This window comes from Eumetopias jubatus, unplaced genomic scaffold, assembly GCF_037043125.1.
Source record: "Eumetopias jubatus isolate StellerSeaLion01/CBP00866 unplaced genomic scaffold, mEumJub1_p1.0 scaffold_9, whole genome shotgun sequence".
NCBI classification, from domain to species: domain Eukaryota; kingdom Metazoa; phylum Chordata; class Mammalia; order Carnivora; family Otariidae; genus Eumetopias; species Eumetopias jubatus.
The window spans coordinates 114104205-114131542 of NW_028274815.1; the positions used below are offsets into that span (position 1 = coordinate 114104205).

Genomic DNA, 27338 nt, shown 5'->3' on the forward strand with positions numbered 1-27338 from the left:
TGGAAGCTCTGGATTCCCTGTCTTTTTTTTTTTAGATTTTATTTATTTATTTATTTGTCAGAGAGAGAGAGAGAGACAGTGAGAGAGGAAACACAAGCAGGGGGAGCAGGGGAGGGAGAAGCAGGCTTCCCCCTGTGCAGGGAGCCTGATGCAGGGCTCGATCCCAGGACCCCAGGACCATGACCCAAGCTGAAGGCAGATGCTTAACGACTGGGCCACCCAGGCGCCTCAGGATTCCCTGTCTTGACACAGTTGTGAGGACCAAACAAGATGATTATGTCAAAGGGCATAAACATAGCACTTGGCACAGAGCAAACACTCAACACACAGTATTTGTTATTATTATTAAAAAATACTTTTGCTTATTCTGATGGGTTGGTATTATTGTCTCAGATTTAAGGGTGAGAATTTGAAGCTGATAATGCCTAGTACTATACCACAAGCAACAAATCAAGCTAAACTTCAAATCTGAGTCCAGACTTTTACCTATGGGTGTATGGAAGGTGATCAATACACACCAAGTATAATGAACCTTGCTTGGTGTGTCTGGCAACAGAGGGGGTGGATGGGTGATACACATAGCCTGATTCAGATGGCAGAAGGATATCGGCAAGGCCCAAGGTATGGGGGGCATGGAAATAGACCACTGAGGGATGGGACCCAGATCCACTCACCACAGTATCCATAGCATCCCCAGCACTTAGCACATATAAAGCATTCATCAGTATTTGTTGATTTAACAAATGAAACAAAACTCTGAGGACAGCTCCAAGCAATGAACAGCCTTAGGGAAGGCAGGCATGGTCAATAACACTGCGTTAAAAGTCAGAACACGGATTCTAAGTCTGATTCTGCCATTTACTGTGGGACAAGCCCCCTTGTCCTGAAATGGGACTGAACATACCCACCTCACCTACCTCACTGTGAAATGATGTATACAAAAGAGTCTGGTAAATTATAGAAAAGCGTTCACACGCACATAAAAGCTACTATCATCACGCTCCAGACTACTAAAGCAGTAAAGTGCTGAAGGTGTCATCTCAAGTCTGAATCCCAGATCGCCCTGGTATTTATTAGCTTGAGGTCCTGAGCACATGTCATTTTTATCTGAGCCTCAGTTTTCTCAATCGATAACCTTGTAGGGTTTTAAAGGAGGGTAGAGATAAAGAACACAGGCTTTGGAGTAAGGCAGTCTTGGTTTGAAATCCTGACTCTGCCTCCTGCTAACTAAGCCCTCCAAATCTCAGTGTCTTGTAATGATCAAGTTGGTTGGGACAGTAACACAGAGATGATGTTGGTAAAAGGCCTGTCGCATAAGTGGCACTGGATAAACACCCACCGTCATCTAGATGGTAGTGAGGGGGAGGGGGCAGAGCACAGAATTTAAAAGTGGGAGCTTGGAGCTTACTAACCGTGCTACCTTGCATAAATTGTTTAACCTCTCTCTACCTCAGTTTCCTCATTTGTAAAATGGGGATAATAATAGTACCAACTTCAAAGTGCTGCTAAGCGAATGGAATAAATAAAATACATGTAAAGCACTTTGAACAATGCCTGGCATAGAGTAAGCACTTGATAAATGTTAGGTACTATTAATAGTAATGTTAACAATAATATTAATCACCAAGTGGAATAAAAGGGAGGGGCTGTTTAATCCTGCGATGTGGGCATCCCGTGGAATAATTCCAGGGAAGTCCCTGGACAGCTGTTTGTAGGCAAGTTTTCAGCCTCTGAGAGAAAGGGTCCCCATGGAAAGGACAGGAGACTGGGGGGGGTCCCTGAGCTAAAATCCCAGTCCTGCTGACCAGGAGGCCAGCCTCTAGGGAGGCAAGTCAGGCTCCTTGGAAGGGACACTGTGTTCCTGGCTCCGCCTGACCGGGGGAACAAAGGCACGTGTGTGTGGCCAGGGAGGAGGGAGGGGAATGTTTCCCTTTCAAGAGCGGAACAAAGGATCTGAGGCATAGTTGAGTGCGTTCCAATCCCCTCCCAAGCTAGCTCCCATTCCTCAGATGATTGTCCAACAAGGTTTTCAACCTTTCTAGCTTCCTCCTGAAAGGTGAAGGGGGGAGGGGCCGGCTCCACTTCACTCTATCCTCTGTCATCAATCTCCAAGAGGCAGGATTTACATGTGCCAAACCTCTAAGATCTCTCTTAGGAGTCTCCATCCTGGGCAGGGGGAACCTCTGAGGAAACTCAGGGTTAATGGATGAACAAGGCACTGCAAGTGACAGGCTTAATGTCCCTCTAGGGGGAGTCCCAGACTGAAACTGCTACTGAGTGATGGAGCCATGGAGAGAGCTCAAAGAGTTCTGACCAGCCCCCCAGCATGGGATGAGGGAAAAAGCCTGACAGAACTAAGTGGAAATGCATTTTCAAATCTTAAAGGGGCGATCAAGGGCTGGAGAGAGAAGCTAGGTGAAAGGTGAATGGGAGAGGGAGCAAAGAAAGTAACTGACAAGAGGAAAGGGAGGGACATGTCCAAAAAAAGCAGCTTGTGGGGAGGGGGGGAGCCTTTAGGGACATGACTTTCCAGTTTCTACACTCTCCCCAGCAGGAATCGGCTGCAGGGCTGGGACAGGAAGCAGTCCATGGAAGTCATTGCAATGGCATTTCCTGAAGAGCGAGAGAAAAACCTCTAGTTCCGAGGGGAGCTCTGGAGTCTGCCCAAAAAGCCCTGTAGCTTGGAGCTAGCTGTAAGGCTCCAGCTTGCACCGAGAGCCTCATCAGAGATGAAACCAAGTACCAGAAGGTCCCAAAGGCAGTTTCTTTCTGCAAAAACACTTATTTGCAAAAATCAGTATGTAATAAATGGGAAGCCAGAAGGAGCCCTAGGATGCAGCTGATATTCACTGCTGATTCGAATAGTCACTGTTTCGAGGGCCTTAAGATATGGATTAACTCACTGAGACTTCAGAACAAGGCACTATTATTATGGCCATTTACAAGTTAAAAGACTGGCCCAAGGTCACAAAGCAAAGAAGTGGTCAAGCGCAGATCTGAAAATCCAAAGCCTTCCTCTTCCTCCTGATGTGTGACCTTGGCAAGCCACTTCACCTTTCTGAGCTTGACTTCCCTCCTGCTCACCTCCCTGGGTGGCTATACACATAAAAAGGCATGGTGGATATGAAAGCGCTTTCTGAGCTGTAAGTGCTACATAAATGTGGTTTATTATTATTATTGAGGGGTCAGTGAGAAACTACCCTACATTGACACTGGGATTACTTAATTTTTGCAGTTAAAGTGTAGTGGCTATTGATAGAAAAGAGCCATCCTCAAATGTAACTAATGTGAAATAGGGCCTTACTGGAGGAACTGGCCACAAGGCTTAACGCCAGTGACAACCAGGATTCACAGAGTATCAACTTCAACCCTCCATCCTACAGATACAGTGGAAACTAGAGCCTGGGGGTGAAGTGAGTTGGCTAAGGCAAGACAGTGAGTCTGAGCAGATTGACAGAAGAACAGGGATCCTGACTTTAAGACCAGTGCTTGTACCACCATGATACAGGAACACCAAGAGCTGCTGCCATGACAGAACACTGCTAGGACCGGTCTGCCTTGAGGATGTGTTGGAGGGGCATGCAGTCCAAAAAAGGAGAATGGATGCTGAATGAGTTTCTGATGTGAGTTCTGTGGTGAAGATAAGAATTATAATACCAACATGTGCCAGGCTCTACACATCTCAGGCATGCCTCATTAGGTCTTTGCCATGACCTGATGAGGCAAGTATTATTTGCCCCAAGGTTCAGAGAATTCAAGGAGCTTGCCCAAGGTCACACAGCTAGATGTGGGTGAGCTGGGACCTAGGCCCAGACAAGCTGCAGTTACTCAGACCGAAATATTCCTAGAATGGAGGAGGACCATTCAGGATACCACATTCAAAGAGAACGATCCCTGAAGAACATCTAGCTTATTTAGCCTTGATTTCATGACCTCCAAGTGGTTAAAAAAGGTGGCTTCCATCAATACACCAAGTGCAAACCTGGCCATATTCTCTAGTCACTTCTCACTACTTCCACCTCAGCCTCCTGATCCAAACCACTCTTCTTTCTCACTGGGCAGTTGCACCAGCCTCGTCACTGGTTCCTCCTGGCAGCCGCCCTTGCCGAATTCAGATCACTTCACCCCTGCTGCAAACTCTCTCCTGGCCTCTCTCGCATTCACCCACAGCCAAGTCCTCAGCATGGACTGTAATGCACTGTGTGATCTGGCCTTTGGCCACCTCTCTCCCCTCTCAATCCCAACCACTTTTCCCCCTTGCTGTTTCTTCTCTAGCCACATTCTTCAGGTCTTGGCTCAAACACTACCTTTTGGTGATGCCCTCCCTAACCTCTCTTAAAACTGCAGCCCCATCTCCCTTGCGAGGCATGCCCTTGACCTGCTTTATTTTCTTCATAGTGCTTACTATCACCTGATATGTTTTATATACGTATTTACATGCTTATTGTCTATTTCTCCCCACTGGAATGTGAGCTTCATGAGGACAGAAACTTAATTTAAGGCAGTAGTACCCCTAATATCTGGGACAGCCTGGACATAGGAGCTCAATAAATATCATTTGAATCAATAAAATTCCCATTACTATTATTCTGGTTTGATAACTGTTTCTTCAGAAATTTGGTGGGCATCTCTCATTAGATACCTGCTATGCCCAAGACCTCTGCTCAGTGCTGAGGAAACAAGTGTGGACAAGATGTGGACTCCAGGGGCACCTGGGTGGCTCAGTCGGCTGGGTGTCTGCCTTCGGCTCAGGTCGTGATCCCAGGGTCCTGGGATCGAGCCCCATGTCGGGCTCTCTGCTTGGCGTGGAGTCTGTTTCTCCCTCCCCCTCTGCTGCTCCCCCTGCTTGTGCTCTGTCAGATAAATAAATAAAACCTTAAAAAAAAAAAAAGATGTGGACTCCACCTTCAGGAAACTGCTAAATCTGGTAGAGATAAAATAATGTGAGAAATGTCTTCTTTACACTAAGTTCATGCTACCACTGTTATTTTCCTCTCATTCATCCAAGTTCTGTTGGGTACTCTACCAATAAAAAAGGTGTAGCCCCTTTTCCTCCAGATATTTGAAACTGGTGATCATATTCTCTTGAGTCTTCTCTTCCCTAGGCTAAACAAAAAGACCCAGTGGATTGTCTGACTCAGGTCTGCCAACTGGGAATGGGGAAAACAGACTGTCGGCTGGAGGGACAGAAGAGAAGCTGCTCCAGGAGCAGAGTGACTCCTTCAAAGAAAAGAGAGGGAGTCCCTAGGGAGGACTCTGTGCAATTAGGTTGGGGGTAGGAACAGGGCCCTGCTAATTAAGGAAGTAGATTATACTTCTGTCGAAGAGCAGCTCACTGAGAATACCCCTAAATCTATCCATGCCAAACCCAGACAAGACCATGGTTGCTGAAAGAAAGCCCCATGATGGAAATCTGAGGACACTGGAAAATGCTGAAGCCTACTGGTGTGAGGACAGATACCTGCTGGGGAAAGGACAGCTGACAACCGCTGCTTCCTGCAACCCAAACAAATCTGGTGACTGCCCACACAAAAGTCAAGAAAACCCTCTGGGTTCTGTTGGGACCCCCTGAAAAAACACCTGGGTAATTTTCTACCAGAAGCTAAAGGGCTCTATGGGGCCACTGGGGAAATTAGTCCCAGGAAGTCTGGAAAATCCTGTGATGGTGACAGGGTTTCAAGAGCAACCTCAAATGTACATCCAGAAGAACTGGGTGTTTTGAGGTGGAGTCCTTGAGACATTTCTACCTCACTTTAGGACTTGAATGAGATTACTAAAAATTTCCACGTTTGGGGTTTCTAATGGGGTTTCCCCAAGAAAACCACAGAATTGCCAACAGCTGCTGAGATCTGCAAAGGTCACTGAGGTGCTTCAGCTAGCATATACCCATGCCAAAGAAGCCAGAATAGGCAAGAAGAAACCTATAGAAACTAGAAGATCACAGAACCATGCAGCCTGGGAAAGGCCAAATTATGTTTCCTCTCTCCACACACCGTTCATTGCTCCTGACAATGGTTTTCCATCAAGCTAAGGGGTTTCCCAGGGACTTCGAACCCAAAAGGGCTTGCCCACCTGGGTCCTCACCCTAAAATTGTCCACATTCCCATTGGAAAGCCCCCAAAACACTCTGTCCCTACAGAGAAGGTCATATCATATTCCATTCTAGATGAGTATCTCAGGAGTTGGCTTTGTTTCTTGAGAACTCTGGGGCCAAAGTTTTCTGAGGCAGATGGTCCACTCATTAAAAGAAGTGCGTCCACCCTACAATTAAGGCCCAGGAAGGGCTTTTGTTCTAGATTCTTTACTAGAGTCAAGCTATGGCAGGTGGCTGTCATTATTCTATTTTACAGGTAGGAGAGATGGATGGACAAGAGAGACAAACAGGTTGAACATTTTGCCAGGTGACTCCAGGCAGGCAGTGGTGTGGCTACATGTGGAATTCCAGTCCTTGGAAATCACCCACAATTAAGTAGATATATCTGAAACAGGTCACCTTCTCCCCCCACCCCCCCACGATTCTTATCTACTGGCAGGGCCCGAGAGGGTTTAACAGTGAAAGAATTAACAAGAAGGCCACTCTGGGCAAAACCCTGATGCCCACTTGAGTTTTACCAATGCCAGAATCTGAGGCTACTACACACGTGCCTTTGGGAACCTGCTACTGCCAACAAAGGCACTGTTCTACCTGAGGCTTCCGGAACAATGTCACGGACAGAGTGAGCACCTCCACGGGCATGTTTTGTTTGGCCCAACAGCATTTCTGCCCTTCTGTGCCAGCCTGTCTGGGTCACTTTATTACTCCTAGGACAACCTTACGCCGATGGAAAAGACTTTAGGCTTCAGACTGAGGCCGACCTAGGTGTAAATTCTCACTCAGTCACTTAACTGGCTGAGGGATACCTGGAACCAGTCATTGAGCTATCAGGAGTTTCACATGTAAACTGGGAATAAACCCACCTACCTTGAAAAGTTATTGTGTGGGATATATGAAATAGCACATCATTTCCATGAGGGAAGGTATCGTGTGGCTTACTGTCAGCACAGTGCCTGCCTCATAGTAGATGCTCAGTAAATTTTGGTTGCATAAGTAGAAGACCCAACACAATGCCTCATACATAGGATGTACTCCATAAAGGCTCATTTCCTTCCTCTTTTCTGCAGGGATGCTAAATTTAGAGTATATCTCAGGGTGGTAATGGCCCATAAGTCCTATACTCGTGGATCCGCCACAGCCTCCAGGAAGGTTTTGAGATGCCACTGTAGTAGCCAATCTGCGCAGCTCAAACAGGATGGTACTTGACAGGGAAGTGTGTGGGTAGCTTCTATCCAAAGGATCTCTACTCAAATGTTCTTTACCTCCTGGCCTCAGGGAGCATGTATGCCCAGAAATGGTGCTGACATAACTGGCTTCTGCACACATCCCCTCTGTTCACCAGGAGGAAGTAGCATATGGTATGTTGTCTAACGGGCTCTGAAAATTCTTGGGCAAAAGACAAGATGGAATTTCAATACAGGGGTGATCTAATGAACTTGCCTGGTGTTGCCGTGTCTAAAACCTCTTTCTGTATATAATGCTGGGCGACTGGCAATCCTCTGATCCTGGTAGCCCTCTGCAGAGGCTGGCCGACAGAACAGGCACCTCTCCCAGACTGCCTTTTGTTAATAGCTGGCAACAACCCACCTGGTATTAGCACCCCTGGCCAAAGACAATAGTCAGGCAAGGTGGGCACAAGGCCCATGTCTCTACTAGGAGATGCCTCAGAGGCTGCGTCTAAAGTGCTGGAATCCTGTCCCTCCTGTAATCAGCTGAACAAATATTTGCCCCCAAAGAGAATCAAAGCAGAAGGGAACAGGCGAGGTCATCACACAAACCAACAGGAACTATTTAATCATTTATCCCCCCAGGGAGTTCATTTACAGAATGGCTTTCAAGTCTGGTCAGCCTTAGCTCCGAGAGCTCTCCACTTTTACCTCCCCCAACCCCACCCCAGTCATCTGACCTCTATTGACTTGACCCCTTTGTATTTTACAAGAACTGGCAGCAAGAAGAGTTAATGAAGTTGCAAAGAAATGGGAAATAAGACAGGGGAAGGGCAAACTAGGCGGTCTCTGGCTCAGAGGTAAACTGAAGTGCCACGCCCTAGGCCCAGCCTATGGATAATTTGCATTCTTGACATTCCTGAGTCCGTGCTGCAAGGCCCCTTCCACCTCAGCTCCTTCAATAGATGACTTATTTCCAGGGCCTGCTCAATTTTCTGGATATTCTGAGGGGACCGAATACCTCTCATAAGCCCTGCATCTCCCCTAGGTAGGGAGATAAGCAAGGAAATCAGGACTGAGTTTGCTGTAGAAGAGCAAACATTGCCTACAATGACCACTGGTAAGAACCTCTCACCACTAACTGCTCTGAAGTTGCTGATGGGCAAGAGAATTCTCCCTCCTAGGAAAGGAATGAGGGCACGACTCCTTCGTCTGGAACCAGTAACAACTACTACAGGGACTTGCTGGTGCCAGTCACTGCTCACATTAGCTCCAAGATTTACAATATTCTGCAAGGCCAAGAGAGCTTGCCGCCTTTTTTTAGTGGAAGAAACTGAGGCTCAAGGTAAACTGGCCTGTCCAAGGTCACACAGCTGGCTGAGTGACAGGGCTGGCACTCACACCTATGTCAGTTGTTTCTGAAGTCTGTCACTGAATCTCTATATCCCAAAGAGTCCCAGAGACCAGGTTCTTGCTTTGCCATCCAACAGTGCTCCGTGAAGAGGCCCTAGGGCCCTGGCTGCAAAGCAACAGGCAGAACAGCTGGAGCTCCCCAACCGACCCCAGGCAGTGAGGTGCAAAGTCCCCGGGCTTAATGCGTGACACAGCAAGAGCTCCACAAACAGGCCAACCATGCAGAAAGTTGCACACTTCAGAGCAAATGAACAGAGGGGTGCAGCACAAACACAACCAGCCCAGTGCCATAGCTTACACTGCCCTAAAAATCTGACAATCCTCAGCCATCCAGGCCAGTGGGAACTTCTGCCTGGCCCAGCCCTGTTCTGAGAGTAGAGGAACACGTATGCAAACTCTGAAATAAAGGGAACTTGATTTGTGGGAGGGAAGCCTAGGACAAGACTGACATCCCTGGGGGTTAAGGATGCAGGGGCTCGGAGGCATTACACTCATCAGCCCTTACTGTGGTGAGCCATTTTGTCAGGGTGAGGGGGAACACTGGAATAACTTTCCACTCACAAAGATTTGGGGCCAAATAAACACACCGGCTACGTTTTCCTCTGCTGAGAAACTGGAACACAAGTATGAAAGAGTAGGGTCATGAGGGTGACCAGAATGAAGGATGCCTGGTCCCTCAAGAACTAGGTCATCTGTATTTGAGAACAGTTAACCTCTTGTGGTGCAATGAGGCCGGTCACATCTCCTTAACAAACGGTCTCCAATAACCACCCAGCATAACAGAAAGAGATACGGGGCAGAGGCTGTTAGACATCTCTCTGACTGGAGGCCAAGGGAAAGGTACATACAAGGGGCGTGGTCCTTACCCAGCCGCCGTTCTCCTGGATCCAAGGCTCTAGGTGGTCGTTCAGGTAAGTGGCCATCCAAGTCGCGATCCGACTCACCAATACCTGCATCTCCTTGTCTACGCTCTCCACGCACAGTGCCCCACCGAAGGAGAAAAAGGCCACAATGCGACCCCAGTTCACCCCATCCCGGAAGAGTTCGTTCACTACCTGCTCAAAGCTCTGATATGCTGTCCCTGGGGTGATGTGAAGCTGGGATGTCAGATCGCTGAATGCCCGCCGGTACCTCAGTTCAAACTCATCGCCGGCCTCCCTCAGAGCTTGCTTCACCGCTGCCATGGGGATCACCTCCCGGGCTTCCAAGCTGCTGCTGTGGCCAGTGGCTCCATTCACCGCAGGGCTGTCCGCCAAGTGCCAGGATGGGTTGCCATTGATGGCACTGGGGGTCTCCATCTCTGATTCAGTCCCTTCTGGGGCCTCAGTTCTGTTCTCTTCCACATCACTAAACTGACTCCAGCTGTATCCTTTCTGGGAAAGCTTGTAGGAGAGAAAGTCAACCACCAGCTCCCGGTTGCTCTGAGACATCTTTATAATAGGGATGGGCTCGACCAGTCCATTGTCCAAAACACCTGCTCACTCACTGAGTCTGGTCTCTGCTTAGGGGTTCTCTTCTGAGATCCAAAGCCAAGATAGGGTTCTGATGGGAGAGAAAGAGCTTCAGGAAAAAAAAAAAATTAATATGCATGCCATTTACCCTACAATATCCCATTCCCCTTCGAGGTACCAGAACTGGTTTCTTTGTGGCTCTTAGGAAGGTCTGGGTCTAGCTTCCAAAAGACTTCAATGAAGTCAAATTGAAAGCACCCGTGGGCTCTTTCTGAATCACCACACCGGCTTTTTTTTTTTTTTTTTTTTTTACCCCAGCCACCCCCTTTTCTCCGAAATGCCTTCCTTCAGAAAGTCACCCCCACGAGCAGTCTGCCCCCCACCCCCACACCACCTACATTCAAATCCGTCTCAGGCAACCGCAGGCAGGTGCAACCCCCGGAAGATCTTTTGTAACATAGGTCGGGAGAAGAGGTGGCAGCCGGGATGCCGGCAACTCAGCCGGCCTCACGGCGGCTGGCAAAAAAAGGAGCTCCGGCTGGAGGGATCATGCGACCCGGCAGGCTGGGAGCCCAGAAGGCGACACAGGAATTACGAAGCTCAGGAACCGGCCCCCTCGCTTGCTTCCTCCTCCATCGCCCGGATCGAGGGCGGCCACTCGGCAGCGGCCTCCTGCCACCCGGGAGCCCAGCCCCCTCGCTCTTGCACGCCCCTTGGCTCTCCGCCTCCTACTGGGAGCCAGGAGAACTCTCCCGGAGGTGGCTGGTGTGGGGTTTAGGGGTTTTTGTTGTTGTTGTTGTTGTTGTTGTTTCTATTTAAGTACCAGCTCAGGGTAAGGCTTCCGAAACCCTGCAGGGACTTCTCAATGGGGCTCAAGGTTTCGAGAAGGGACAGAGGGAGGGGAAAACTGCCTCGGATCTGCGGTCTGACTTCGGAAAGGCCATCCCCGGGCCTTTCCGGGAGGCTGACGGCCGGGGACCCCCCAGAAACACCGCTGATTTTCTAATTCCCCAAAGGCCCTGGACGTGGCGGCGGTGGAGGGGGATTGCCGGGTCCTCCATTCCCCGCACGGACACAATGGCCGCCGGCGCCCTGCACAAAGACGGGGTGAGGGTGAGGCGCTGGGCCTCTCCTCGGGTCAGGGAGAGGGACTGAGGCCTGCTCGAGCCTCCCCCCACCACAACAGCTGAGACCACGTTTTCCTGAGGACAGGCCCAAGGCGGCTTCCTGGCGCCCCCGGGAGGGCTTAAGGGCCGGGGGCTGCACCTCTCCCGAGCCCGGGGCGGGTGGGCTGCGGCCTGGCGGCTTCTCCCGCGCGCTAGGCCGGGTACCCGCCAGGCCACCGCCCCGTTGCCAGGCAACAGCTCTCCCTCAGGGGCGCCCCCTAGTCCTTTCAGGGAGGAGGGGTCTCGCCCCTGGCGGCCCGCCCCGGCGTAACCAATCAGCGAGCCCAGTCAGCACAGAAGCGGGACGGCGAGGGCTCCCATTGGGCGCAGCGCCTGCCACGCACAGGGGAGGCGGCGCTCTCACCTGCGAGCCCCGCGAGCCATGGGGGGCCACATCCCCCCTTCATCGGCCAGGTCGTTTCCAGACGCGAGGGCTCTTCGTGGCCAAGTTCCGCGCCGCGGACCCGGGCCGGCCTACCTGGCTGACGACTCGCGCTGTCTCTTCCGAACGAGCCGGCCTCAGTTTCCCCTGAAGAGACCGGGGGAACTTGCAAGCTCAGTCACTTCCGGTGCCGCGGCAGCGCGCGCGAGCCCGAGACGCAAAGGGAGTGCGCGCCTTAAGGACTGGCGTCAAGACCTGGGAGAGGGCGCCCCCTTGCGGCAGATCTGGGGAATCTGGAGACACACAAAAAATCAACGTTTATATTCATATTTCCATGAGTTCGTTCGTTTAGTCAGTTTCATCCATCTGCGAGGTTATATATCTAAAAAGCGTCGTGTTGTAGCTAAGAACCTTGTGTCTTGGATTCCAACTCTGTTAGTTGGCAAGTTCTTCAACCGCTCCGTGCCTCAATTTCCTTAACTGTAAAATAGGTAAAAAACCAATCTCCCTCATTGAGTTATTGTGAGAATTGGAAGAGTTGTTATTTATAAAATCTGTAGCACAGTGTATGGTGTGTAGTATGTGTTGCATAAATTTATTCAACAAATGTTTATTATTTGGGTTGCTGAAGATAGAAACAAGACAAGACATGGCCCCTGCTTTCATGGAGACAAACCCCTGAGCTGGAGAGAGACAGTAAACAACTAAGAAAATACACAAACAAGGTAATTTCAAATAGTGACTAGTGCTATGAAAGAAGTGAATCAGGGTATTGTTATAGAGAGAGTGAAGGGAGGTACTTATTTAGACTGGCTGGTCAGGGATGTAAACCCTGCCCTGCCTGCTCAGCGAGTGAGAGGCATTTATTCAACAAATTGTTTATGTAGGGTGGCCAGGGATGGCCTCTTTGAAGAGGTGACACAGAACGCAAGACTTGAAATGCAAGAAAATGCTGGGGCACCTGGGTGGCTCAGTCGTTAAGCATCTGCCTTCAGTTCAGGTCATGATCCCAGGGTCCTGGGATGGAGCCCTGCGTCGCGTTCCCTGCTTAGCGGGAAGCCTGCTTCGCCCTCTCCCGCTTCCCCTGCTTGTGTTTCTTCTCTTGCTGTGTCTCTCTCTGTCAAATAAATAAATAAAATCTAAAAAAAAAAAAAGAAATATAAGAAAATGCTGACCCATGGTAAGAACCTAGAGAACAGCAGCTTGGGAAGACGGAACAGCTTGTGCAGAATGTCCTGAGGCAGGAAGATCTTGGAATGTTCCAGAAACTGAAGGAGAAGCAAGTTGACTGGAAGGTAGTGAGGGAGAGGAAATGTGGCATGGGAGGAGGTTGGAAAGTTGACCATGGAAGTGAGTTAGACTTGATCCTAAACATTGAAAGGTGTTTTATGTTAATTTAATTGATTAAAAATAGGTGTACAGGAACACCGAATATTAAAAATATGCAAAGAGCATAGAATGGAAAAGTTAAGTCCTTTTCCCACCCCTTCTTTCCAATCCACGGGTCCCCCCACAGCGATCATCATTTTCGTCTGAGGTCTTTCAGAGATGGTCACTGTAGTCACAGGCAAATTACTTGTACAGATTTTTTTACACAAATGATAGCTTGCTATAAACACTTCTACATCTTGCTCTTATGACTGAGCTCCACATTTTCGATCTGCCTCAGTTTTTTAAATTAATACACAGCTTTATAAAGACAAGCCATAATTTACTTGCCTAATCTATTTGTGAACACTTAGTTTCCATTCCTTTCCTATTACAAATAGTGCTAGAACTTGTCCATTTGTTATTTTGCATACATGGGAGTTTATCTGTTAGGTAAATTCCTGGAAGTGGAATATCAGTAAATGAGTATATGAACTTGTTTTTGTTTTGTTTTAATGGATATTGGCAAAGTACTCTCCATAGGTTGTACCAGTTTGCCCTCCCATCAATAAGAGAGTGCCTCTTTCCTTACATCCTGAACTGCAGTGTGTTATCAAACCTTACTTTCCTTGCCAATCAGAAAGATAAAAACCAACAGGCACTTTTATTTTTCATTTCTTTTTTTTATTAAAGATTGTATTTATTTATTTGACAGAGAGAGCGAGAGAGGGAACGCAAGCAGGGGGAGTGGGAGAGGGAGAAGCAGGCTTCCTGCCAAGCAGGACCCTGGGATCATGACCCTAGCGGGGAAGGCAGACACTTAACAACTGAGCCACCCAGGCACCCCTCATTTCTTTTTATTAAGAGAGAAGTTGAGCAATTTTTCATATTTATGAGCCTTTTTTGGGGGGAGTTCTGGTGAATTCTCTGTTCACTTCATTTGCCCTTTTTTCAGTTGGTCTTTCCATTGAGCTTTTCCTTGTTGATTTATAGGAATTTTTATCCTTTTTTTCTACACCTAAGATGTAAAGATTTTTCCAGTTTATTATTTATTACCATGGACAAACTTTTATTTTGTATGTATCTCAATTTATCAGTCTTTTCCTTTGTGGTTTCCAGGTTCTATGTCATTCTTAGGAAAACCTCCAATTCAATATTAGAAAACAAATTCTCTACTTTCTTCTAGTTTTTACATGGCTTCATATTTTACATTTCAATCTTGTGCCATCATAAAGTCACTTCGGTGTGAGGCAGGAATCCACAATTTTTTTCCAAATAATCAATCACCTAGTTATCCCAATAATTTCATTTTTTCCCAACTCGTTTGAAATGTCTCTATTATCATAATCTTCATTCCCAAGTGTATTGGGGCCAATTTCTGAACTTTCTATTATGTTCCACGGAAGAGTTTTGTTTTGTTTTTTAAGATTTTATTTATTTATTTGACAGAGAGAGAGAGAGAGCACAAGCAGGGGGAGTGGCAGAGGGAGAGGGAGAAGCAGGCTCCCCGCTGAGCAGGAAGCCTGATGTGGGACTCCATCCCAGGACCCTAGGATCATGACCTGAGTCGAAGGCAGAGGCTTAACCAACTGAGCCACCCAGATGCCCCCCATGGACGAGTTTTGAACTGAGGCAGGATGTGATCTGATTTGTGTGAATCTGTGAAACCTCCAGTGTCACAATTATTTCAACGTGAAAATTATCATTATGGAAGTCTATGATGTGCTTTGGGGGCCCAGCAGAGGGCAGATCAGCCCTGCCCAGAGACATGGGCTTTATTGAACTGGTCCTTAAAAGAATAGGATTTTGCCTGGAAGAGAAAGGAGGTAAGGGGCATTTTAGGTGGAGGGCGCTGCCTCAGCAAAGGCATGGAGATCTAACGTGAGTGTCCATGGTGTGATCTAGAAATAAATTGGGATGGCTTAGAGGGCAGTGGTGGTAGCAGAGACTGAACATAAATGTGCATCTGCATGTGCAGGACACTGCATACACACCAGAAGAACCAGCCAGGCTTTTTGAAGGGAAAGGACATGAAGAAATTTATATTTTGGAGAGATGGATAGGGTCTTTTGGGAAGGGAATTTTGCAATATTTACCAAAAGCCTTAAACACAGGTCTGGAAAGATCATTGAGAAATGATCTTTGATTGGAATTGAATTTAAGTGAAATGCATCCAAAGATTTATCTACAGAGATGTCTGTGCAAGGTTATTTATAACACAGGAAAGAAAATTAAAAATTAAGAAGGTCAATAAATAAGGTGATGGTTTACATGGGTTAAATTTCCACATTAAAATTGTAATTGAGTAATATTTAATGAAGTGGGAAAATGCTCAAAGCATAACACTTAAAAAATAAATTGCAAAACTATACTGAGGATTATGATTTATAAAAAATGTACATTACACACAAAATATAGTAGAAGGAATTCTGCCAGAATGCAAAAAGGTAGTTATTGCTGGGTACGCAAATTATGGGTAATTTTCTTTTCCTTTTTATACTTTTCTGTGTTATCTAACGTGACTATTTTGTTTTATTTGGAAAACACTGTTTTAAAAATTTTTTTTTAAAGATGGTATTTATCTATTTGAGAGAGAGAGAGAGCACAAGTAGGGGATATGGAGAGGGAGAAGCAGGCTTCCTACTGAGCAGGGAGCCCAACATGGGGCTTGAAACTAGGACCCTGGGATCACAACCTGAGCCAAAGGCAGATACTTAACCGACTGAGCCACCCAGGCACCCCAGAAAACATTGTTTTAAAAACATGTTTGCTGAGATTTAGATGATGAGGAAATGCTTGTGGTGTAATGTTAAGTGAAAATAAAAGTATACAAAATTAGTTGTGTGACACTCTAAATACCATGCATAGGAAAAAGGCTATAAATCAATATGATAAAGACAAAACAAAAGTGGAGAAAATCCTTGCATAGATGCCACAGAGAAAACAGAAACAGAGTGGTCAATAAATCTGAAAAGATGCTCAACCTCACTAGTTATCAAGGAAAATGAAAACTAAAACCTCAGTGAGATGCCATTTCACACCCACCAGACTGGGAAAAATGGGAAAATCTGATAAAATCAAGTGTGGTTCAAGAATATGGAATAACTTTGGAAAAAAAATGTATTGTTACCTAGTAGAATTGATGATGCCCACAACCTATGACCCAGCAATTCTATTCTTTGATACATGCTCTAAAATAACTCTTGCACATGTGCAGGTATAAGAATGTTTATAGCAGCAGGGGTGCCTAGCTGACTCAGCTAGAGGAGCATGCAACTCATGATCTCGGGGTGGTGAGGTCTAGCCCGACATTGGGTGTGTAGAGATTACTACTAAAAAAAAAAATAAGTAAACTTAAATAAACTTAAAAAAAATGTTTATAGCAGCACTACTTGTTTTTTTTTTTAAGATTTTTTTTTTTTTTTTTTTTGTCAGAGAGAGCACAAGCAGGCGGAGCAGAGGGAGAAGGAGAAGCAGGCTCCCTCCTGAGCAAGGAGCCTGATGCAGGACTCAATCCAGCCTGATGCAGGACTCAATCCCAGGACCCCGGGATCATGACCTGAACTACAGACAGATACTTAACCCATTGAGCCACCCAGGCGTCCCAATAGCAGCACTACTTGTAATAGCAAAAATTTGGAAACTACTCATAGGTCCATTATAGCAAAACATTTAAACAAATAGTAGTATATTTATACTTAGTAATATGATACAGTGAGAAAATAAGTGGATTTAGTTACACACAACATAAAAGAATCTTAGAAACATGTTGCATAAAAAAATTGTAAGAGAACAGTGAAGTATGATTCCATTTATATGTAGTGTGAAAACAGGAAAAACTAATCTACATACTGTGTAGAGTTTGTGGTAGCCAGCCGCATCCAAGATGGCCCCCAAAGATCCCTCCCTCTTGGTATTCACACCCTTGTATGGTCCCCTCCCACAATATACCAGAGTTGTTCTATGTTATTGATGGCAAATGGCAGGGATGATGGTATGTCACTTTCAAGACTAGGTTATCTCTTTCTCTCATCAATCATTCTGGGGGTAGCCACCTGCCATGTTATGAGCAGCCCTACAGAGAGGCCCATGTGTGGTGAGGAACTAAATGAAACCTCCTGCCAATAGTCATGTGAAGATCCCCCTGCCCCAGCCAAGCCTCCAGATAATTATAGCCAACAGCTTGACTACAACCTTATCTGTGACCCAGAGCCAGAACCACTGTTATTAACCACTGAATCTCTGACCCTCAGAAACTGTATAAAATAATATATATTTGTAATTTTAAGCTAAGTTTGGGGATAATCTGTTTTGTAGCAATAGATAACCAATACAGGGATATATATCTATGTGGTAAAATTATAAAGAAATAAATAAAATCTTTAAAAAAAACAAAATTCAAGATAGCTATTGCACATTAACAGGGGTGGGTTCAGGATGAATTGGGGAAACAAATAAAATTGAGAGTTTGAAAGATAATGGAAATGTTCTTATTAAATTGAATTGTACATATGTATATAGAATTTGCCTCTCTTTCTTTCTTTCTTTTTCTTTCTTTCTTTCTCTCTTTCTTACTTTTTTTTTAAAGATTTTATTTATTTGAGAGAGAGAGAATGAGAGACAACACAAGAGGGAAGAGGGTCAGAGGGAGAAGCAGACTCCCTGCTGAGCAGGGAGCCGGATGCGGGACTTGATCCCGGGACTCCAGGATCATGACCTGAGCCGAAGGCAGTCGCTTAACCAACTGAGCCACCCAGGCGCCCCTCTCTTTCTTCCTTTTTAAAGATTTTATTTATTTATTTGACAGAGAGAGACACAGCGAGAGAGGGAACACAAGCAGGGGGAGTAGAAGAGGGAGAAGCAGGCTTCCTGCAGAGCAGGGAGCCCAATGCAGAGCTCGATCCCAGGACCCTGGGATCATGACCTGAGCCAAAGGCAGACGCTTAACGACTGAGCCACCCAGGTGCCCTGTTGCCTCATTCTTTATACAACCATACGTTTTACATACATATATTTATATTTGTATCTACTGAATATCTAATACATTTTAAAAAGACTGGAAGGAAATATACTAAAATGCTAATAGTGGAGATGGTGCTTCTTCTAAAGTCTATGTAATAGTTATTTTTTGTTTCTTCTTTATTATTTCCTATATTTTCTAAGTATTATAAATAAGAAAGTATTACTTTTAAAGTGAGAAATTAAAAATATATAAACACATATATAAAAATATAAAAATACCTAAATGTGTACATGTATGAATATAGATATATGAGGGTTTGTATTTTTATGCAAAAATCTCTGAAAGATACATAATCATCTTTTAACACTAATTTTTTTTAACCGAGGGAGAGGGATTGGCAATGGGGTGTGGCAGGAGGTACAGGGCTTTTTCACTTTTTACTTCATATATGTTTATGAACCCAAATGGACCTGGCTGCAAATCTTAACTCTGCTATGTGATCTTGGGCAGTTCATGTCACCTCTCTAGAGCCTCAGTTTTTTCCATCTGGAAATTGGAAATAATTGCACCTACCTGGCAAAGGTGTTGCAAAGATAAGTAAAGTCATGAATGTACAGCACCTAACATATACCCTCCATTCTGTCATAGGCATGTATTATTTTTGTAATTTTAAAACATATTTTAATATAAAAGATCTCAAATATTAAAGTACCTTGCTGATGTACCAAGCCAGTGCCCACTGCAAATGCAGAGGATGGGATTTCAAGAGATTCTCTTTCCTACTCCCAAAAGACAAAGGCCCCACTTGGGCCTGGCTAGCACTGATTTTACATGAGCTTAAAAGAAACCCCTGCATCATCACTCACTCTCCCTCCCCCCACCCAGGCCCTAGCAAAAATTAATCTACTTTCTGTCTCTATGGATTTGCCTCTTCCAGAAATTTCTTATAAATGGAATTATACAATATTTGTCACTTCCAGTCTGGCTTCTTTTATTTGTATAATGTTTCAGGTTCATTTATGTTATAGTATGTATCAGTACTTAATTCACTTTACTAAAATATACTATTCCATTGCATGGATTTACCACCTTTTATGGATGCATTCATCAGTTGGTGGACATTCAGGTTGTTTCCTATGGTCTTTCATTCTTAATCAGGTTGCTAAGGTCTCTGTAATCCTTCCCCCAAAAGAACTCCACATCAGCTGTGAAGAAAGAGACCAGGAAACACCTGCAGATTTCCCTTTGCTTGGCTGGATGGGAACTATGGAAGACAGAGTGGTGCTCCCTTCTCCAGGGATCCTTTTGATGGCTGTCACCAATGGCTCACACTTGCAACCTTCTCCAGGGGGGTGTTCTTGGGTGATTGCAGCCACCCTGCCTGGAGGTGTCTGAGAATTAGTTGCCACCCAGAGCCAATGGGTGGCTGGTGTCCATTCTCCATGAAGTAGGAGGCCTCCACAGAGCTGGAAGGCAAGTACAGATTTTTGGCCTGGTGGCCACTAGTTTAGATGGCGGAGGGACTGACAGACACAGAGTGAAGGAGCAGATATGGAAGCAGCAAGGGTAGAAGTTGGTTCTTTCTTTCTCTCTTGCTTAAAAAAAATAAGAGTTTGAAGAGCCTGAATAACTTTCTGATCCACTGGCTCCTTCTCTTCTCTCCTTTGCAGATTTCTCTCCCCTACCAGATTTCCACTATAAAAAACAATAAATTCAAATCACACAAAACTACATGGCTACATTCTTTTCTAAAACCAAGATAAAACTCACATTATCTGTCCTTTCTGTCCACAATCCAGTTTAGTTCCTCCCCTCTGAAGTTCCCACACTTGTCAGTTTGTTGTAAATTTTCCATACCTTCTGTCATATATATATATATCTCTGTTTAGGAGAGGCAATGTAGGGCAGTGGTTAAGGGTTTGGTCTCTGGAGCTGGACTTCCTGTGTTCAAATTCTGGCCCTGTCACATACAAACTGTGTGACCTTTGAAAAGTTGTCTACCCTCTCTGAGCCATAATTTCCTAAATCTATTAAGTGGAAATGATGACATGACCTCACAGAGTTAGTATTAGGATAAAATAGGTTATTATATGTAAAGCACTTCAAACCATGCTTGGTATACGGTAAGTGCCAGATAAGTGCTAGCTGACACTATTTATACACACCCACAAGAAAAGTGGAGTGTTGTTTTGCATATTTTTAAAAAACATAATGGTTTCGGGAGTGCCTGGCTGTCTCAGTCTGTGGAGCATGCAACTCTTGCTCTCGGGGTTATAAGTTCGAGCTTCACAATGGGGATAGAGTTTACCTAAAATAAATTAAGTTAAATTTAACAAAACATAATGGTTTCATAATGAATTTATATCAATCAGCAGCTTGTTTTCTAACCAAAACCGTGTCTCAAAAATACTGCCCTATCAGTCCAGATCAGTTGAACTTTTTTGAACTGAACTGATGCTTAGTATTCCATTCTATAGACAGTTTATTAAAATACCCTCCTACTTATGGACATTTAGGTGGTTTCCAATTTCTCACAACTACAATGCAACAGCCTACTAATTGATTTCCCTTTTTCCATTCCTGTTCTCCTTCCCTCTGTTTCCAGCACAGCAGCCAGAATTATCCCATTAAAAGCAGAGAGCTAATCAATGCTCAAAACCCTCCCAGGCCTCCTACCTCATTCAGAGTAAAAATCAAAGTCCTCACTATGGGTCAGTTGGTCTGCCAGAATATCTCCTGACATTCTCCTCCTTGTCCAGTTGATTCAGCCACTGACTTGCTAGCTATTTCTAAAACATGCCTGCTATGCTCCTACCTTTACACTTGTGGCTCCCGCTGCCTGGAACACTCTTCCTTCAGCTATCTATATGGCTCACTCTTCACCTTCTGGTGGTCTTTTTCCAAACGTCCCTGAACTACTCTACTTAAAATTACAAACCCCCTTCCCATGGATAAGGCCAAAACAGTGATGGCTGAAATTGTAGGTAGAGTGGACGAGATGTGTCTGTGCTTCCTTTCAGCTCTAAAAGGCTGCTTTGGTGATTTCAGACCGCGCAGTCATCCATTCATGAAGAATGGGAACTTGAGACTCAGCCTAGAATGTAATCAATGCAGAAGGAATGATAGGAGATGAATCCCTTGGGTCAGGCTTACCCCTTGGAACAACTTGGGAAGTTCCTGCACACATCCTGGCCTGCAGGCACTGCCTCATTCACTCGCTCACCCACTGGGCACCTTCTGCCTAGTAGGCCCTGGACACGGCACGGCTCTGATGCCCCTGCTCTCTATCTTTACCTCCACCCCCACCCGGGTCTGGCTCCTCTGTGGCCCTGCAGGTCCCTAGTGGTTGGGTGATGTGTCTGCTGAAAGTGGGTGGCCACAGTATAGTCAGACCCTGCCCTTCCTTTGTCTCTGTCCAGCCCCTGCCTTCCTCCTCTCATTGCCATCCACCCCTCGGGGCCTGGAGAGCAAATGGCTTTGCATTTACCACCTCCTAATACACTATATTTATTTACCTTGTTTAGAGTCTGTCTTCTCCGGTAGAATGCCAGGTTCCCAAGGACAGAGATTTTGTCTGTCTTTTCATGATTCTACCCCCACATTTAGTACAGTGACTGACACATGGTAGGTGCTCAGTTTATGCTGTGGTGACTGTGCCTCTCTGTGCCTCTATGTGAAAGTAGATGAGTGTGCCTTTTGGAACTAAACCTAGAAATAGCAGTCCTAGGTCACAGGGCATACATGTTTGACATTTTAACAGATGTTGCTAACTTGCCCTCTAAAGCAGCCAAACCCATTCATTCCCTACCTTGCAAATCCTTGATACCATTGAACTTTTAATTTTTAAACAATATGATAGGTGAAAATGGTACCTTCTTGTTTAAATTTAAATCTAATTTAAATTTCAGTGTTGCTAGTTGAGGCCAACTACCTTTGCATGTCTTTTTTTTTTAATTTGAATATCTAATTGGTTTTATTAAGTGATTCCTGAATTGGGCAGCATCCCATCTAGCAAGTAGAGGGGAGTCCCCATTTGCATTATCTTTAATGGCCAATTTGTTTCTTCTAAGAACTGCCCATTTCCCCCATTTTTTTCCTATTGAGTTTTTGTCCTTTTCTTACTGATTCATAGACTTTTTTTATGTATACAATTAACTATACTTTAAAAATTACGATAATTTGGGCGCCTGGGTGGCTCAGATGGTTAAGCGTCTGCCTTCGGCTCAGGTCATGATCCCAGGGTCCTGGGATTGAGTCCCGCGTCGGGCTCCCTGCTAGGCGGGGAGCCTGCCTCTCCCTCTGCCTCTGCCTCTCTCTCTCTGACTCTCATGAATAAATAAATAAAAAATAAATAAATAAATAAAAATTATGATAATTTAAAAATATGTTAATGTTCATGAGAGCTGGTATGGCAGTCACCCTCCTTCCCCATTATTTTTCAAAATTCAGATGCCACATCTTGTGCTTTCCTCTTCTAGATAAATTTTAGAATCAACCTGGCAAGTTCAAAGACAAAACCTATTGCGAATTTCATTGGAATTGCCTTGAACTCTTCATATGGAAAATTAACAGCTTTACAGTATTGGATCTCCCCATCCACTAATAAAGTATATAATCTCCTTTACTTATTTTTATAGTTATTTAACTGTTTTACAGTTTTTAATTTTCAGATAAAGGTCTTAGGCTTATTTTCTTAAACGCTGTAGTTTTTTTTACAGTGATCTTTCCCCCCTTGTAGCTGCTATTATTTTCTGACTGATTATTGATGATGGGCAGGACCAGACGTCCTTAACTCAAATTCCACCTCCTCTACTTATTTATCTTAGACAATTCACTCAACTTCTCTGAGCCTTTGTTTTCTTTTCTAAAATACGAGGATGATAAAGCAAGGGACGTAAACGGAATTGAAAGGGAAGGACCAACCAATCATAAATCGCCGCTTTAAGCCAGTAATATCAGGGCATGGGCTCAATAAAGACTTGGAGAAACTCCTTCACGGTTGGGAGAATAGCTGAGGGCGAGTCCATGTTGTATACAGGGGATTGTATTAAAACTCGAATTCCTATGAACATTCAAAGCACCATGCACCACTATAGGAAGAATAATAAAAAATTTTCTTTCGTGAAAGTTTTGGGGAGGTCCAGGTGCGCGCCGTTCTATTACCTGAAGCGACTCCTTATTTCTTCAGTTGGTACCACCTCTCCCGAATAATTTGGAGTCGAGCATTCTGGGCTTTGTAGTAACTTCCTTATTAGAGTTGTTCCAAAGGGCTCACGCAGTTGCATGAGACTACATTTCCCAGGAGCCTTCCGGGTCGGTTGTTTGCTTGTTCCTCATCCTGACTTCCGGCGTCCTTGGATCCTCTGGGCCAATCCGGAGGCTAAGGATTGCCGGTTCCCGCACTCTGATTGGTGCATTCGACTAGAGAGCCTGGGTTCAAATTTTCAACGGTACTGAATGAAGTCCCGCGGCTGATCTTCCGGGCGCTCGGTTGTCAGAGCTGAGGCGAGGTGAGCCTTGGGGAGAAACGGGGAGCAGCTGGGGCGCGGCCTGCCTTTTCCCTGATTTTTGAACGGCTGGAGGTCGCCCCCAAGCCCGTAGCGCCTCCAGGAGCCTCTTGACACTGGCGTCTGAGGCGGTCGTATTGTGTGGGCGCCGCCCTGGCCAGGCGGAGAAGGAGCCGGGTATGGGACCACCCTTCTCTTGGTGACAGGATTTTCCAGTGAAGTGTGTCCCGACCGAGACTAGCGGGCTGCATCTGGAGGTAGAGGCCGTGGGAAATAGGGGGAAGTAGGGGTTGCTGGAGGCTGTAAGCTAATAACGGTAACTACCATTGTTACCACGCACAGATGAGATAAGCTTTCACTGGACTAAGCACTCTGCGTGCGTTTTCTCACTTAATTATCGCACGAAGCCAATGAAGCAGGTGCTATTCCTCGTCCCACTTTATAGAGGAGGAAACTGAGGCTCACAATCTAAATTTCAAGAAATGGGTGAAACAGTAGCCCCGCCCTCAAGAAGTGTGGCTTTGGTGGAGGAAAACAGATGTGGTCACAGACAACTAGATTTACAAAGTATTGTGTGGGATAGAAAGGTAATAGAGATGGTGTGAGAACATAATTGCGGGACTTTAATTCCAGTTGGAGTTGTTTTTCTGTTTGGGATTTAAAATTCATCCTGTTTATCCGTATCTGCTTAGCCCACCCCCTTTGTAACGATTATCTAGGTATTATTGCCTTTCTAATTTTCTGTCCTAGAACATTTATAGATTGAAGAAGAAAGGAAAAGTGTGAACCAGACTATAATATGGTAGGATTGTTTTGCCCCCTTTTTCTTGATGTATGGTTTCTTTGTCTCATGTACAGTTTTCTTCTCCTAGTTAAGTACCAAGGGTTTGCCCAATCAGCCCTGCTTAGGACGAGGCGGCATTGAGTGCTCTGCTGATTTTGCTCTGAGGTCATCCTTTATGTACTCCTAGGTTCATTCAGCTTTACCTTGTCTTGACACCCTATGGCCTTTCTTTGTATTTGTCTCACTCATCGGATGTCAGAATTTGAACTATTTACTGCTATAATAAGGATATTGTGTTGTGTCCTCAGTGTATCATACATACGCTGTCAAGCCACCCCTATATCGCCCTTGGTTTTTTGGAGTAGCACTGTTGGGTGTGGTAGCTCAGTATTAAGTTACCAGTCTCAGGATAAAAATTTTTGTGGCTCCCAGCTCACTTAGCTAATTAATTGACTTGAGGGTGTGCTGTGCACTCAGATTGGTGTTAGATACTATGGATATTCAGATGTATGATGTTCTCATGGGTTTTCTGGTATGCTTGAGGACAAAAGACTGATTCAGATTGACAAGTGACAATCAAGGGGCGCCTGGGTGGCTCAGTTGGTTAAGCGACTGCCTTCGGCTCAGGTCATGATCCTGGAGTCCCGGGATCGAGTCCCGCATCGGGCTCCTTGCTCGGCAGGGAGTCTGCTTCTCCCTCTGACCCTCTTTCCTCTCGTGCTCTCTATCTCTCTCTCAAATAAATAAATAAAATCTTTAAAAAAAAAAAAAGTGACAATCTGAACAAGATATGACAGTGTTATGTATTGTAGGTGCCCTGGCAATGTAGAGGTGAGGGAGATAAATGAGGCTTAAGACAGGCAAGGATGTCTTTGTGAAGCAGATGGGACACAAACTGGCTCTTGATAAGCAGAGTTTGGGCGCCTGCGTGGCTTGGATGGTTGGGCGTCTGCCTTCGGCTCAGGTCATGATCCCGGGGTCCTGGGATCGAGTCCCACATCAGGCTCCCTGCTCCTTGGGAGCCTGCTTCTCCCTCTGCTTCTCTCTCTCTCTCTCCCTCTGTCTCATGAATAAATGGATAAAATCTTAAAAAAAAAAAAAAGCAGAGTTTGGTTAGACAAGAACTAGAACAGTCTTGGTGCACAGAAATTGCCCACTTACTATCTGCTGAACTGGATAGGCAGGAGGGCATTATCTAAATTGACTACAAAATTTCAGGTATGAAAAACTGGATGTAGGGTGCCTGGGTGGCTCAGTTGGTTAGGCGACTGCCTTCGGCTCAGGTCATGATCCCGGAGTCCCGGGATCAAGTCCCACATCGGGCTCCCTGCTCAGCGGGGAGTCTGCTCCTCCCTCTGACCCTAACCCCTCTTGTGCTCTCTCTCTCTCTCAAATAAATAAAATAAAATCTTTAAAAAAAAAAACTGGATGTATTCAACTAGGTTGGTAAATTTGTTTAAACTTTTGGTTTTGGGGTGCCTGGGTGGCTCATTTGGTTAAGTGCCTTTGACTCAGGTCGTGATCCCAGGGTTCTGGGATTGAGCCCTGCATCATCGGGCTCCTTGCTCAGCAGGGAGCCTGCTTCTCCCTCTCCCTGTGCCGCTCCCCCTACTTGTGCTGTCTCGCTATCTCTGTCAAATAAATGAATAAAATCTTAAAAAAAAAAAAAACTTTAAAACTTTTAATAAAATAGGGTTGTTTTGGCCAGGCTTATGCTTAAGTCTGTGTATTCGAAGCTTAATAAAGTTAACTTACCCTACATTTGCAATTAAGCTTCTCCAGGAGACAGAATTATGTAGGAAAGTCCTTCATTTTTTGTTTAGGTGCCAGGAGATGTTCTGAAGTTTTTCTATATCTCCTACATATTTTTTTCCTTCAGCCTTTCCTGGGTCTCTTCCCTAATTCTTTTTTGAATTGCTGGGGAAGGAAGGAAGAAAGAAGAGATCTAAATGCCCTTTGGCAAACTGAATTTTCTTTGCAATGAGTAGAGTTAGGAAATAGAATGACCACTGGGAGACTGAACAGCCCAAACAATTCTATGAATAGGTCTGTATTTGAGACAGAGACCTAGAGATCAATGGTTCAAGGTACCTTTTTTTCATATTATAAGTGTGCCTACTATTTGTCCTGATGTTTGAATAGAAGTGTAGCCTATCACCCCTTGGTGTCAGTGTTCCTAAATTGCAGATTTTGGAAAGGTAGTTTTAAAACGGGAGTGTATAATATTAAAGACACCATGAGACAGCATATGTATAATCAAGAAACTTAAGCTGAAACAACAGTTAAGTTTGGCATTTGGGTAGATTTATGCTATTTAGATCTTAGCTCCCAGAAGCACTCTTTGGTTTTGAGAGTGGGTATCCTTGCTGTTTTGTAGCCCTTTCCTGTTCTCTGTTTACCATTTTTACTACAGAGAACATGAACCTGTTATATCACCTTTCTCTTTCTAATAGGTTCTTGATAAGAAGTATTTGCTAGACTTCAACATTTCAGAAGAGAGGTGAAAAAGTATATCGCAACTCTGAATCAAGCCTGTAGGCAGGTGGACTGATAGATTAAACCACATGTAAGGCTATGTCCACAGTCAGTTACATTAAAAAGGAATAAGAGGAACATTAATATATTACCATCAAAAGTGTTTCATGTATCTTCAAAAGTAACATTTTGGAAGAAAATTTATTTAATACAGAAAAGCAAAAGAAAGCTATCACTCACTATCCTACCTCTCAGATAAAGTATTGCTAATATTTTGATAGATTTCTTTCCAAATTTTTCTGTGCCCATATTTGGTTTTAAAAATTCATACACTGGGCGCCTGGGTGGCTCAGTTATTAAGCATCTGCCTTTGGCTCAGGTCATGATCCCGGGGTCCTGGGATCGAGCCCCACATCAGGCTCCCTGCTCAGTGGGAAGCCTGCTTCTCCCTCTCCCTCTCCCTCTCCCCTTGCTTGTGTTCCCTCTTTCACTGTATCTCTCTGTCAAATAAATAAAATAAAATCTTAAAAATAAAAGTCCTACACTAAAAATTTTCATTATTTTTTTCA

The 27338-nt window shown here is 45.1% G+C and overlaps 2 protein-coding genes across 6 annotated transcripts in view; one reads left to right on the plus strand and one right to left on the minus strand.

Moving 5' to 3' along the window:
• Positions 1 to 10998, minus strand: part of BCL2L1 (BCL2 like 1) — a 50617-nt gene extending 39619 nt beyond the window's left edge. Inside the window, exons 1-2 of one of the 3 annotated variants that reach the window (XM_028118704.2) lie at positions 10523 to 10987; positions 9729 to 10233 (exon numbers count right to left, since the gene is read on the minus strand). In XM_028118704.2, coding sequence (XP_027974505.1) covers positions 9729 to 10103 — 375 coding nt within the window. In that variant the 5' untranslated portion in view covers positions 10104 to 10233; positions 10523 to 10987. Of the gene's footprint in view, positions 1 to 9539; positions 10234 to 10522 lie in introns of all 3 variants that reach the window. The other 2 variants (XM_028118698.2, XM_088026740.1) reach the window with 2 other exon arrangements.
• A 12445-nt stretch (positions 10999 to 23443) lies between these two features.
• TPX2 (TPX2 microtubule nucleation factor) overlaps positions 23444 to 27338 on the plus strand; it is a 58877-nt gene continuing 54982 nt past the window's right edge. For 2 of the 3 annotated variants that reach the window (XM_028118937.2, XM_028118939.2), the window contains exon 1: positions 23444 to 23513. The gene's annotated coding sequence lies outside the window, so the exon portion shown is untranslated. The other variant, XM_028118938.2, reaches the window with a different exon arrangement.